General features: G+C 49.3%; 4 protein-coding genes across 4 annotated transcripts; 3 read left to right on the top strand and 1 right to left on the bottom strand.

The window, feature by feature from the left end:
• Positions 1 to 1,667: 1,667 nt before the first annotated feature.
• Positions 1,668 to 3,374, top strand: EsH8_III_000067 (uncharacterized protein; the record flags this gene model as incomplete). The annotated part of the gene is made up of 1 exon (XM_083261792.1): positions 1,668 to 3,374. The coding sequence occupies one exon, from the start codon at positions 1,668 to 1,670 to the stop codon at positions 3,372 to 3,374; it is 1,707 nt and encodes a 568-aa protein (XP_083122279.1).
• A 1,645-nt stretch (positions 3,375 to 5,019) lies between these two features.
• Positions 5,020 to 6,585, top strand: EsH8_III_000066 (uncharacterized protein; the record flags this gene model as incomplete). The annotated part of the gene is made up of 2 exons (XM_083261791.1): positions 5,020 to 5,297; positions 5,352 to 6,585. 2 exons carry the CDS (start codon positions 5,020 to 5,022, stop codon positions 6,583 to 6,585), a joined length of 1,512 nt encoding a protein of 503 aa, XP_083122278.1.
• Positions 6,586 to 8,585: 2,000 nt separating this feature from the next.
• On the bottom strand, positions 8,586 to 9,403 carry EsH8_III_000065 (DUF4360 domain-containing protein; the record flags this gene model as incomplete). The annotated part of the gene is made up of 4 exons (XM_083261790.1): positions 8,586 to 8,654; positions 8,709 to 8,879; positions 8,943 to 9,045; positions 9,111 to 9,403. 4 exons carry the CDS (start codon positions 9,401 to 9,403, stop codon positions 8,586 to 8,588), a joined length of 636 nt encoding a protein of 211 aa, XP_083122277.1.
• Positions 9,404 to 11,367: 1,964 nt separating this feature from the next.
• On the top strand, positions 11,368 to 12,973 carry EsH8_III_000064 (UV-endonuclease UvdE-domain-containing protein; the record flags this gene model as incomplete). Its single annotated transcript, XM_083261789.1, has 4 exons — positions 11,368 to 11,500; positions 11,556 to 12,157; positions 12,218 to 12,451; positions 12,509 to 12,973. The coding sequence occupies 4 exons, from the start codon at positions 11,368 to 11,370 to the stop codon at positions 12,971 to 12,973; spliced, it is 1,434 nt and encodes a 477-aa protein (XP_083122276.1).
• Between the last annotated feature and the right edge of the window lie 1,240 nt (positions 12,974 to 14,213).

Genomic DNA, 14,213 nt, shown 5'->3' with positions numbered 1-14,213 from the left:
CGATCGATGAAGACGAAGGGATAAGTGCTTTCTTCGCTGTGTACATGTGTTACACCTAAACCCACTACACATCCTCGCATTTTGGCAATCAGGCTTAGGAACTTGGTCTGACTGTAAAGCAGCGAGTCGGATCACCCGCCACACGAATATCGCATAAAAGGGCAGGTAAGCCAGTTGTACAGATCGCGCCAGGCACCCATGCAGCACAATCAACTATATTATGAGCGACCTAGATTTCTGCTAACAGAATTCATTAACAGAAGAGTTATATTCGCCAACAAAACATTGAAAAAGCCCACTGTGATGAGAATGATGGTAGGACACAAGTTTTAACTCTTAGCATGAAATAAAACTTACGGTTGATTGACGTCGTAGAATAAGACCAACAAGATATCAACCAAAAATGCGAATGTCGTCATACAACCTAAACACCATCTTGGCTGGGTTTCTTATTCCGTACTAACCGTAATTATAATAGTACCGCTCCGGTTGCCTTCCCCCTTTACCCGAATTGACCTTGCTGAAGGTCCCAGCAATAGATTACAAAAGAAATAAGGCCACCGATAGATTATGAGAAGCTTTGTAATGATGTGGGTAGGAAGCTGGGTTACTGCGCCATGAAAATTTATATTGCAGTGATTTCGGAGCTGAGCAATCGCATTCACACCCCTTGTAGTATGGGCGATCCAGGTCTTTAGCAAACACTATCACAACAGCGAGGCACAAGACCAGCAGCACCTATTGTGCGTATTTTGAGACCAGTGTGCTTACTCTTTGGTGAGACATTGGCTTTCTGGAGCCTTATGAACAATGAACGTTTCTGCAGGTTCAACATCAGCTTTCAGCCCGGAAAGCTGACTGTCTTACTTGAATTGGACTCCAAGTGAATTTATGGCAAAGTCAGAAGCGCCTAAGACACCCGCGCTTAGTTCATGCACCAGTCACAGTTCATCGATCTGACTTGATGGTAGAATTTGTCTTGGCGGAATATACGGGCTGTTTGGCGATGTTTCCAGCTTCGGCGCCATGTCAGCCACCCCCGCAAGCTGAACCACAAAGTACGCCACTGTATACTCCGTTTGGTTGGAATTCCCTACCGACAGATAAGATGACCTCAAACAAGAAAGACTAATGTGATGTAACGTCTGCCATATGAGGGGTCGTTGGCACCTTGTTCGTTGGCACGGCAAATTCCACGTAGCCGCAATTATGAACAGGCAAAACTACCCCTTCGCTCACGCAAAATATTTCCCACTCCACAGAGTGCGGGAATCGTGGCTGGCTGATTTACTTGTTAAAAGAGCTGGGGACGTAATTCCTCCAACAGAGGACATCACAACGAAGACCAATGATTGGCAATCGATCGCTGTTCATGCGACGGCTTTTTGAACTGGCTGCGTCACTTAGCTCAGCTCCGTTCATTGCGGCTTGATGTGATAGCATAAAAGCCAAGCCACCAAAATGATAAGAATTGATCGAGATGCGGGGATCAAGACCGATCAGTCAATGTCATGGCAGCTTGAAGCTCTCTCGACACGTAAGGTTCTCAAAGTTATAAATGGCAGCCCAGTTCCCAGGCTTAAGAAGAGAGGTTGAAAATGACAACCCAAACTACTCTACCAGACAACATTAAACCAATTATTTGCTTCGAGCCCATTTTTTCCGTCATGGATTCCTACGGCCCCATCTGCTTCACCAAGATCATCGGGGTCAACAGTGAGGAGGACATCCCTCCTAAGGATAGCGTCTCCAATGCACTCAAGGAGAACCCGCGAAATGGTTCGCTCACTTTGCCTCCGGCCTCCACGGCACCTATCGGGCCACTGGGCCTTGCCATGATGACCAGGAACTTCTGGCTTCGTGGACGAGAATTGAAGATCGGCTTCAAGTCAGGATCTACTTGGCAGAAGGTTAGTGCAAAATCCAACACAAACAACCAGTCACTAACCAGAACTCAGGATCAAGTCAAGAAATATGCGCCAGAGTGGTGCAAGTATGCCAATATCAAGTTCACCTTTGTCGAATCTGGAGAGAAGGAGATTCTCATCTCCTTCAATCCTTCCCTGGGGTCCTGGTCTTACCTGGGAACGGACTGTTCCTATTTCAGCTATCAGAATAAGCCGTCGATGAACCTGGGCTGGATCAATGAAAACAAGTCAGAGGATGAGATCCGTTCCGTCATTCTCCACGAGTTTGGACATGCGCTTGGAGCTGTCCATGAGCATGAGAACCCATATGTCAACATTCCATGGGACAAAGATCAGGTCTACAAGGACCTCGGAGGTAGTCCTAACTTCTGGGACAAGAAAACGGTTGACAACAACATGTTCACCGTGTATACGCTCGAAGAGACCCAGGCCACGGACTTCGACCCTGATAGCATTATGCTTTACTTCTTCCCTCCAACGTGGACACTGAACCGCAAAGGCACAAACTACAACACCAAGCTGTCCACTACTGACAAGGCATACATCAAGTTCTGTTATCCAGATGATGGTCTTGATGCCGGACAGTATAACACCATGGAGATACGTCCGTGGGATATGCCACAACTGGAAAACGACAAAATCATCTATCTCCAGAAACAGTACAAGTCTGCCCCAGAGATCCCAGTCGGTATCACATCTCTCGACATCAGCAACGAGGCCAACATTCGTATCAAAGCTCTATCCAGAGAGATAACCACAGACAAATTCAAGGCATCTCTGCAGTCTTGGGCTGACACCAAGCTCTATTCGGCCTCCATGTCATTCTTGGAGAAGAGTTCGACCTTCAATTACATCCAGACGGGTGTTTTCAACACCCAGGAAACAGGTCCATGGGACAAATCGCAACTGACGCACTCGAAGCGGATCAACTTTGCAGCCCCATTCAAGTCCGCGCCCAAGGTGATCACCTGGCTGCAGTCCTTGGACATGGACAAGAGCAGAAACTGCCGCATCCAAGTATACCCGACAGATATCGACAACAAAGGCTTCACCATCCACGCCAATTCATGGTCTGATTCGATCTTGTACAGTGCCGGTGTCACATGGCTGGCATATCCCGCGGACCAGCCCGGAGTGACCAGTGGCAAATTCAGTACTGACGATGTGCGTCCCTGGCACAAACCACAGGCAGAGAATTCAAACACGTTCAACTTTCCAGTGGGCTTCTCGAAGACGCCCAAGGTTATCATGGCCATCGACTCTCTCGACTACGACCACAGTAAGAATTTGCGTGTGCGGTTGAGCACATCGTCAGTCACGAACACGGGCATTACCTGGCATCTGCAGAGCTGGTGGGACTCAGTAATGTACAGCGCTGGTGCCTCGTTCTTTGCCTGGGACCCCACCTCTAGTTTCCCATTCGAATCTGACAGTCCACGTTTGTAATCGTTGCGATGCTTTTGGGATAGCCACCCGGGCTTGGGGAATGCGAAGGAAGATTGTGTCATGTTGATTTCTCGCGGTGACGCGGCAAACCTGTCATTAATGAATGCATAACTATGTATCGTGATGATTTACTCTACCCAAGTGTAACATGTATAAATATATGCGAACGTGACAATTGCGTTGCCTGCCACGCGTTTCAGGTGGTTCTGACGCCCGTATAGCGTGGAAATACCCACCAAAGGGTGCCACCTACTCACGTATGGTCTAGCCGACATATTTGCAGAACCAACACTACCTACTCATAGTTGCGGCGGGTCTACTCCAGGGTCTGTGCCTGGGTTGGGGTCATGCGCCATGCTTAACAAGAACGAAAGCCAATCGGGACGAGTCCGTACACTCTCACCTCTACCGTGCCAATGGGATCAAATGCGGCATTTCTAGTGGATTGATAGTTGGCGCCAACCAGTCCAGCCACCTACCATTGGCGATGAACCGCCTCACAACACCTAGATATGACGACTTCCTTGCTAAGGAATCATCTCGAACTCGAGATTAAGACATCGCCCACATTGATACACGAGATTACAGTGACAAGCAGACTGACCGTGACCTAGAATAACAAGCAAGCCCCGCATCTCGTTTGTTTTCATCACAGTGGTTTGCCGAACACCATTCCGGTTCTCGAAGCCTCAAGGATTACGAAAACTTAAGTAACCTTGAGGTAATTGGCTGGTATTGCTCAGTGGGGCACAGACGCAGACTTCAGAGACTTCCAACAGATGCCTGCATGCTTTAGCCTTCGCCCGGAGAACTACAAAAAGGCCTCCACAGACCCCTGTGGCACGACGCTTTCTAGGCTTCCATATTTCCTCGCCGTCTAGTGGCCAGACCCAATGCATAGACTTTGACGCAGCCCACCACTACACGATAAGGGCTCTCAGTGAGAATGCTGGGATCATCAAACGGGCATTTCACATTTGTCTCGTTTATGCCCGAAGAAGGAAATGGTGCCTCTTTTGCTTTGTCGTCAAGTACCTATCAACATCGGTCAGAGCTGTATCCCTCGTCCAGAAAACGTTCAAATTATGGTACTGCCTATCAGTGTTAGATTTGCCGCAGCCGCTTACTTCTGGATATTCAGATGAACGACTGTCCGTGATTTCATAGAGCACATGGGCCTGATGGCTCTGCACCGGGGCTCCTCAGATATGTTGAAGCTTTTTCTTTCGCGCAAGCTTGTATCCTAGAGCCGCGTAACCTTCATTCGTATCCCGTCTACTCTACGGTGGATCCAGGGTCCATTCGTTGTTGGCTTCCAGCAGACACTGTCTCGGCCGAGAATTTACCCCACAGATACTGTACTGTATTCCGCGTCCGCCTCCGTACCTGCCGCTTCTTTTCCAGTTTAGTCTAGTGATCACCCGCAGGGAAGCGAGCAAATCGAAAGTATAACCAATGTATTCCTCACCGGGGTGCCAAGATTAGGCAGCATCATTCTGGTTTCCGGCCTGTTGACGGAAACTAAATACCAAAACAATAACTGAGGAACAATATAAATTTTCCATAAAATCCCTTCATACTCGCAAGAACTTTTTATTGCACGACTTCTATTTATGGTATAATTCTCATCTCAGCGTTGCCCAAAATGAATCGCGAGCAAATACACATGTTGCCGGCCCACGACAGCGTGAGGAGTCCCTCACCCCCCCTCACACCTGCTACATCTCCAGAACCCAGCGAGAGCGACCAACTTTATGTTGCGCTTACACTGAAGCGAGATAATATCATAAGGCACTATTGGAGATTCCTTCAACTTTGGAGAGATTCATGCAACAGCATATGGCGTGTACTGGTAAAGACCAAGGCGACGCGGGACCTGACATTCCTCACATTTGGGACAGCAGTCGCAACATCGCTTGTAATGTGAGTATCCTCTGTGGTATCTGGAAATTATCCATGTTTCTGACAAGTCCGCAGAACGTTGCTCTATGCCCTGGTTTTTGTTTGGAAGCCCATTTCTATTAGACCGGGCCTATCTCGCGACTACAACCCCAACAATGACATCCTGACTGACGGCAAGCCAGTCAACGGCTCCTCCCGTTGGGTTAAAGAGTTTTCCCACTCTGTTATTCCACGAAACTGCCACTCCCATAACGATTACTGGCGACCATATCCTCTGTTTTCAGCCCTGGCAGCTGGCTGTATCGGGGTCGAGGCAGATATCTGGCTCAGCGATGACGGTACTGATTTGCTAGTCGGCCACGACCGAGAATCCCTCTCGAGCCAACGCACCCTCAAGACAATGTATCTGGACCCTCTACTAGAAATTATCGAACAGCAGAATCCTGAGCACTCGTGGGGAAATAGTACGCCATTCGACCGGGCACGTGGCATCTTCAATACGCAGCTGGAGACCTCAGTGGTTCTACTCATCGACGTTAAGTCAGATGCCATTGAGACCTGGCCGTTGTTGGTAAAACAGCTTGAACCTCTTCGGCAAAAACAGTTCCTTACCCGTTACGACCATCCGGAAGTGTCGCCTGGATTCATCACTAAGCAGGATATTTGGCCAGGACCGGTCACAGTGGTTGGTACCGGTAATTTGGATAGACACACGTTTTTCGATTGGCATCACCGGAGCTATCCTGACTACATGGGCTATCACGACACCTTCATAGACGCGCCGTTGAGCACCTTGCTCCAGGACAACACATTTCGGCGGGATCCCTCATTCGGACCTCCGCCTCCAGAGGCAACGCGCACATGGACAGAGTCAAGACAGCTTTGGTCATCAGATGATGCATACTATGCCTCCGTTTCTTTTAAAGAGGCCATTGGATCTGTTCGCTTTGGCTTCAGCCAGAAGCAGCTTGCGACAGTAAGGGCTCATGTAAATGTAGCCACACTTAGTGGGCTAAAAGCCAGATACTGGGATATACCAGACTGGCCAATCGGTTACAGAGACTACATCTGGAGAGTATTGACTAATGAGGGTATTCATGTGCTGAATGTGGATGATTTGGAGAGCGCTGCCAGGATGCAGTGGACAGACGGGTATCTTGTGGATTTGGTTTGGATGTCGCTGGTGTCAGTTTACCTTGTTGGCTGTGGTATCGGCATATGTTTTCTATTTCGTGCGCGTTTACGGAAGCAACAAGAGCAGGCACTCGACATCCATAACAACCAGGTAGATGGCCAGCTCGGTACATAATCGCAAATCACACAGGTAAACCATACAATCGCATGACAGTGTTGTTTCACGACCTGTCTGAACGCAACGCAACCAGCATTAATATTTCCTTTGGCTCTTGAAAAACTCCTGCAATGAAGCTTCTGAGACCGACCCTACAAACTGGATGCCTCTGTCACCAGTGCTGGCCCCTTTCACATTAAATAGATCTCCCAATGTCGAGACAAACAGCTGCTGTCCATCATGGCCCGTATTTATATCCTCAAGGACATGAACTCCCTTTTCAGCTCTGTGGGATGCGTCGCTGCATATGGCCAGACGTGCCTTCGTGCTGTCGAGCTCACCCTGCAGTCGTTGGATCTCTGCCTCCAGGGGCTGGGACAAGCCCATTTTCTGTAGCCTTAGCCGCTCCGTATTTTCCTCTTGGTACTTGCGCAATTGGGACACGTTATCTGAGATTATGTCTCGGCACTGCCTCAGTGTCGATATTGTCATGGCAGTCGCGCGCGTTGAATCTTGACAAGACATCTCGTGGAAGGGTGGGTTGCTCGCGATGGGTTGAAACTGCATCTCATCGATACGGGCTTGGACCTGCGCGCAGATTTCAAGACATATCTCGGTGCTGTTCTTTTCGTTCTGGATGCGCTCGACATTGGTTGAAACGGCCTGCGATGATTCTCTACCTTGGGAAACAAGGCGTTCCAGCTTATCGTTGATTTCTTCCAGATGATCCTCCAAGTCTTGGGTTGTGCTACAAATCAGGTCTTTATACTCGCTGAGCAGTCGCAGGTTAACTGTGGCAGAGCGTCTTCATTTTATCCATTAGCACGTGTAGCTGCGAAATAGACACCAGGCGGGCAACTAACAAGTTTGCATTGCCCAAGGCAATGGCGATTGTTGATTTGTACCCAGCCAACATGCTGGTAAAACAGACAATGTCGCCATCCATGTATCTCACTTTTAGCCAGTCTCTGAAACTAGTCCTGGGCCTTCCAGAATGCTTGCTGCACTCTATCATCAACGAATTAAAATCGTCGCAGGCCTTTCGGCATTGATTGAGAGGAGTTCTGAGTGGTCCAAGGGCGGGATCGTCTTTGCTTTGAACGAGAGTGTCCAAGGACAGCAAAACTTCGTTGAGTGCCAGAAGCTCGTCCATAAGCTGACGAACATTTCTCTGGTTGTTTTTGAAACTCTGTATGGTATCGTACAGCACCTTACTAGACTGTATTGTGGCCGTAACTATGGCGATTAGCGCCGAGGCCACACTTAACGGATCAGCCATGTTCACTAATTTTCGTGTTCCTCTTGAGTCTGCATCAAGGATAACGAAGGCCAACTCAAGGGTCAGGCATGATGTGAGTTCTTTTACCCCAAGCACCCCATCAACCCCGCTGCGCAGGCCTGATGCTTATCCGTTGTCAACACGTGACTTTGCATGGCTTCCATATTCTGTCCCGGGGCTGTGCCGTGTTCCTGCATAGGTATTTAACTGGACTGGAGGCACACTTAGCACAGCTTCGTAGTGGGGCCTACTCGCATTGTACTGCAGGACATTAGGCGCTCTGGATAATGAGTGAATTGCTATAGTTATTCTGACTGTTGGTTGAAACAGGCATGTCTCCGGTTTGTTCTTGGAATTAACTTTATTAAATAGCCTTTCGATGCTTTCCTCCGTCGTAGTCCCGCTTGCATCATTTCTAGTCTCGCTAAGGGCAGCCTATGAGTGAGTATGGGCACTTGGAATATGCAGTGCAATAAATGCATTGTAAGAAGAACCAACTCGGGCCCTAGTCCTATGCTGTATATATATGTGTAGCTACCTGTATAAATGAGCGGCAAAGGGCATTTGATCACTAGGAGTCAAGACTCCTTGAAACCATCCGCCTTTAACTATCGAATAATCACCAAAAAAAGAATGATCGTCACCAACCTGATTCCAACACACGTCTCTCAATCTCACTACTACTTAGGTTGGTGGTGAGTATTTGCATCATAACATCGACCGATGTCGCTATTGCCAATCAGTTCTTCTTGCATCTGCGCCACTGGATGTGGTAGAGATGAGCGACCTTGTAGTCGGTGGAGTCGACCTGCGAAAACGATTAGGAAACATAGTGACCAATCCATTTTTTGTTGATACTTACAGTCATCAGAGCATATTTCTCCGTGCCCAGGGGTCTGATCTCTATGGCGCTCTTGACGTTGAGCATTGCCTCCTCACCGCAGGCTGACCAGACCACAGACTCTAGACCAAATACATCAGTCTTGGTGTAGTCCTCAACGACCGGGCCATTGAACTTGAGGGAGCGAGAGAGCTGCGATAAAACTTTGTCAGCGAATATTATATTGCGGGATAAAAACAATTGCGGTTCACTTACCGAGTTGGAGTCGCCGGAGAAGTAGTATGTAGCCTTGCAGTAGCCTTCGACGCCCTTGGGAAGATCAACATGGCCACGGTAGTCAGCCTGGAAGACAGAGAGCCTAGTGTTTAAATGTTAATCAATCATAAATGTTTACTTTATTGTGTTAAGAAAAGCAAGACTTACTGCCAACCCTGGGGGAAATGCATCTTGATGTTGATCTGGCATGCTGCTCGGTTCTTGGTGGGGTTGATATTCGGTCCGGACTCGGCGATGTAATCGTCGAAGAGAAGAGTGACGAGATCTCGCTTGTCGCTGAGAATATCCGTCACGGTATTCTTGGGACAGCCGCTGCCACCATAGTTGACGTCGACGATTTTGACTTGGTCGGCAGGAGGGTAAGGCTTGTCAGTATCTCCTGTGGTCGGGGCAGCCAGAGCAATGCCAAGGAAGAGTGTAATGAGAGCGGTTGCACGCATGATGACTGGTGGCAGGATTTGTTTGAGATCGAGCGTATGAAAGGATTCGGGTGACTGGCCTGATGCTAGAATTCCCAAGAGAGGAAAACAAACTTGGGTTTTATAAGCCTCAAAGGTCCTTCCACAGACACATCATTCCAAATGTTTTTTTGGTTCAACCCGATTGGGCTTTCGGTTTCTCAGTCTCATAATTGTAATTTGTACCACCATTTTCCCTCAGCCAGGGCCTAGAATGCTCGACGAGGTCTAAAAATGCTGCAGCATCATCAACGTGAGATTACTGCGCTAGATTAGCTGAAGATGAAGAGTACAACAGTTCCACTAGTTTAAGCCACTTGATCCAGCTTAAAGTAGGATTGCGAACTTTAATGGATATTAACTATACGTGTAAACTTCCAAGATTTGGTTGATTTCTCCTGACGTGGCTTCATCGCCACTTGCTATTCCACTGAAGACGCCTTGATTGGACAAAAGTCCCGACATTTTTCGGTCTTTTCCGCAACAGCTTCCTTTTTAGTGTCAAATTCAGGTTTGAGCTGAAATCGGTTCGTCCATCGGTTATTTTGTGTCTCTCTAGGGCTTTGTTGATGCCTATGGCATTATAGAGGAACTAATTTGACATTTTTTTCTTATATAAGATCACGTCAGTAGTGTCTATCAGCAAGACGCGGACGAAAAAGCGTAGATATCGTAACGTTAGATCTTTCAGAATATCTTAATCAATCCTTCAAACCAGGGGAACTAGATAATTTTGCTCATGATTCTGGTCGGCTGAAAAGTTTCCGAGCAGGGGGATGAAGCAGGTATCACAGGGAAGAGCTGACGAGGCTGGGTAATCCGTATTCTAGCTTAATGTAGCTCATTAAGGATATTTTGAGTATCATGTAGATGGTGCACAGGCACGCAGGCACTCGGACATGTTAGGGCTGAAATGATACGAGAGAGATCGGACGTTGGTTGGTAATGGATTGAAGCTTTCAGTCACACAAGCAGGGCTTCCCCAGCTTGACAATGTTGTACAAACGCGACGTCCATGCGTTGGCAACCCATCTTACCTACCAGGTTCCACGGCAATCGTCTTTATATGTTTCACACCATACACCAGAATTTACAAGTTTTGGCGAGACCGTATAGAACATCCTAGCATAGCTGAAAATGGCTCAGCTCTGACGATTGAGAGCTCAAAGAATACTGGTCTCAGGATGGAATATAGGATGGGTTATCGGGATAAGCGCCGTCTCCAATTAAAATCCAACTCTATTTTATGACTGTACCAACCACTAAATGATTGGTATGGCGGCTATGTCAACCTAACAGAAAACATGCTGGCTTTTTAATTAAACTCTCCAGAAGGTCTACAAGAGAACCCGTTCCACCTTGGCATACGTACCACCACGAAATACCCGGCGATTTTGATTCTTCTTACCAGCATTTCAAACTGATGTTTGAAAACATTGAACTAGTAGTCCTTTGAACCACCTGCTTTGCGTTCCCAAGAGCTGGGAAGTAAGACGCTATGTGCTGCTCGAAAACACACCTCATTCACGACTTCCAGTCGCGTAAACACCCAAGAAGAAAATGGTAATTTTTAGATTAGATAAAATCCCCTATCCTGCTGTCTAGAGTTTATCCGAACAGTTTGTATCTGCGAACCGCCAAGAAACTGGGCAGCGACGGTATGTGGCCGAGCACGAATGATATGGGTACGGTGAGTTAGCTGCCACATGGTAGGCGGTGAAAGTGGGCCCCAACCCAATCACAGTGCATGCGGTCGAATAAGCCTCTTGCGCACGGTATTGACCTCACCGTGAAAATTTTGGTCCCCATATCCTAGATGGCCTGGAGCAGATTCACAACAATACTGCCGCAGCAACCGAGGGAAAAATCTCTCTACATCACTCAAGATACACTCCAAGTTGTATCAAACTCACATACTCTTCTAGCTTGAATCTCACGTCGGAAGCATGGCGGCTGGTGACGATTTTCAGACGACCTCTCAGAGGTTTTTGGGCTGGTTTAAGTCCCTGCCGGGCGCCACATTTCATGAGGACATCCAGATTGTCGACTTGAGGGGCCAGCATGCCGGACGAGGAATTAGTATGATGTTTTCCCCTGTGCTCCCTTACAGATTTCAAGGCTGATCGTATATCAGTTGCCACCAAAGACATCGCTGCCGAGACGGTGCTCTTCACCATCCCGAGAAAAAACATCATTAACATCGAGACCTCTGAGCTCCCGAAGAAGATCCCTCAAGTCTTCACCGGGAGTGATGGAGAAGATGAAGACATGGAGAACGAGCCCCTCGACTCGTGGGGCTCATTGATCCTGGTTATGATTTACGAGTATCTCCAGGGCGCCGCTTCCCCTTGGAAGCCGTACTTCGAGGTCTTGCCTGAGAAGTTTGACACGCCCATGTTTTGGGAATCGTCCGAGCTTGAGTACCTCAAGGGCACTGTAGTCCCCTCAAAGATTGGCAAGGAGGAGGCAGATGAGATGTTCCGCTCGCGGATCCTGTCCGTCATTGCAGCCAACCCAGCCATTTTCTATCCTCAAGGGTCCTCCCAGTTGAGCGAGCCGGAGCTTTTGGAGCTGGCTCATCGTATGGGCAGCATCATCATGGCGTACGCCTTTGACCTGGAGAACGAGGAGGAGCCTGAAGAGGAGGACGACGAATGGGTCGAGGACCGCGAGGGTAAGACGATGCTGGGCATGGTGCCTATGGCCGATATCCTGAACGCCGATGCCGAGTTCAACGTCAGTAAAAAAAAAAAAATCTTCATTCGTGGTGTCTGAACACGCGCTGACAAAGTCCAGGCACACGTCAACCACGGCGAGGATGATCTCACAGTTACCGCTCTGCGGCCCATCGGCGCAGGAGAGGAGATCTTGAACTACTACGGACCGCATCCAAACTCTGAGCTGCTCAGAAGATATGGCTACGTCACGCCCAAACATTCTCGATACGACGTTGTCGAGATCCCGTGGGACCTTGTGCAGTCGATCCTCAACGAGCAGTTGTCTCTTTCGGATGATGTCTGGAAGCAAGTCGTGAGTGGATACTTTGTTGTTGTCAATTGAAACGTACACGTGCTGATTCAAAAACAGGGGGAGTATGTTGACCCCGAAGATCTCGAGGACGTTTTCGTTCTGGAGCGCGAATCGGGCGAGCCGGACTCGGAGGGCCGGCTCACAACTCCCGCAAAGGTGCAGGAGATCTCTGCCGAGCTCGAGGAGCAGCTGAAGGGCATTTTGAAGTTGATTAAGAAGCTCAGGGGCGATCTCATCCCTGACAAGCGGAAGCGTGACGAGGTCTACGAGCAAGTCATTATCTCGACACTGCAGAAGCTTTTGAAGCAATACCCGACGACGCCCGAGGAGGACGAGGCGTTGTTGGCCTCGGGCAGCCTGACCTCGCGCCAAAGAATGGCTGTCGAGGTGAGGTTGGGGGAGAAGCGCCTTCTGAAGGAGGCTCTTTTGTTGGCGGGTCAGGGATTTGCCGGCCCTACGAATGAGTCCGCTGGCGACGAAGACCACGACAGGTCGGCCAAGAGGGCGCGAACGGCGCATTAAATGCCCCTGTAATCGCAAATGAACAGACTTAGATGATAGATTCCCACCTGTTCCAAGCGAGGCAAAGCACGGTAGCAGAAAAATGAGAACGGGCCACCTCCCTTCTGGAGCCAGATGGCGCTCAACACTGCCAATTTCAACGTCACACGGCCCGTCAGTATTGTGATTCAGCAACTACCATTGTCATTTTCACCAAGCGATCCTTGTGGTCATTCTTAATCTTTATCAGGAGTTGTTGCCCGGATTTTCTCGTGTTTGTGGTGCGCAAACGTCCCAGATCGGCCCAACAAAAGCGAAGGGTTTCCCGGTACCTCGGGCCGTTCCAACACGGCGTTGGTTCATGGCATTTCACTGTTGGCCAACAAACCAACACCGGTCAAGCCTGGGATAAACCCCGCACTGTTTCCTGACCGGTCCCCAAGGCTCTGCAGGCGGGCTTCCACTCTCATGGGGCCCCTTGTTGACCGGTGCCGCCACAGATTGCAGTCTGCGGAGGGTGGGTATGGAAATCGCTCGACGACCCGGGGGCATCCTCGTTCCGCCCAACGCAACGAGGCACGCCGACGCTCTGAGATAACAGGCGACTGATCCACAGGGAAGCCTGGTCCATGACGAACTGTCTGCAGCACCAAAGCACCGAGGGATGACTCGGCCTGCCCACTGCTCCCCGTTATTGGACGCGCAGGGAGGGGAGTCTCAGTATCACCCAGATAATGGCTGCACGACATCGGGCTCCCACAATCCATTTCCCCAGTGAAACAATTGATGCAACTCGAGGGAGGATTGCAATGCTCAAACTTGCAAAAAATACTTTTGGTGCCGAGTATGCCAGACTACATATGACAGCGGCCACCCTGGAAACCGGGCTCAGCATCTTTCTCCTCGAGATGTTTCGGACCACAGACAGACTGATCAGAGTGGAATTGGATCAGCGCGCCAGTGCTACGGCCGTCCAACTCGATGACGCCAGGCTGCCGGCTCGTTGCCCAGTGCTGCCCCCCCAGCCGCCGCTCACTCCACTGGCCTCATCAGGACGGCCAGCGACTCCCGGCTCTCTTGCAGATATGCCACGTCGCGGTTCTCGCGTCAGGGCAGCTTTTTGCAGACTAATGCATCATTGATCTCGTTTGGAAAAAAACGCTGGACCGGAGCTCATGATGCTTCATTGTTTACTAGTGAAATTCAAGCAGCCACCGCTGTATCGAGCAGGAAACCGGGGGAGTCGTCGCACAACATGGCC

This window comes from Colletotrichum jinshuiense, chromosome 3 (genome assembly GCF_051148585.1).
Source record: "Colletotrichum jinshuiense chromosome 3, complete sequence".
NCBI classification, from domain to species: domain Eukaryota; kingdom Fungi; phylum Ascomycota; class Sordariomycetes; order Glomerellales; family Glomerellaceae; genus Colletotrichum; species Colletotrichum jinshuiense.
The sequence above is the reverse complement of the archived record's forward strand: the minus strand, read 5'-3'. Positions and strand labels throughout refer to the sequence as shown.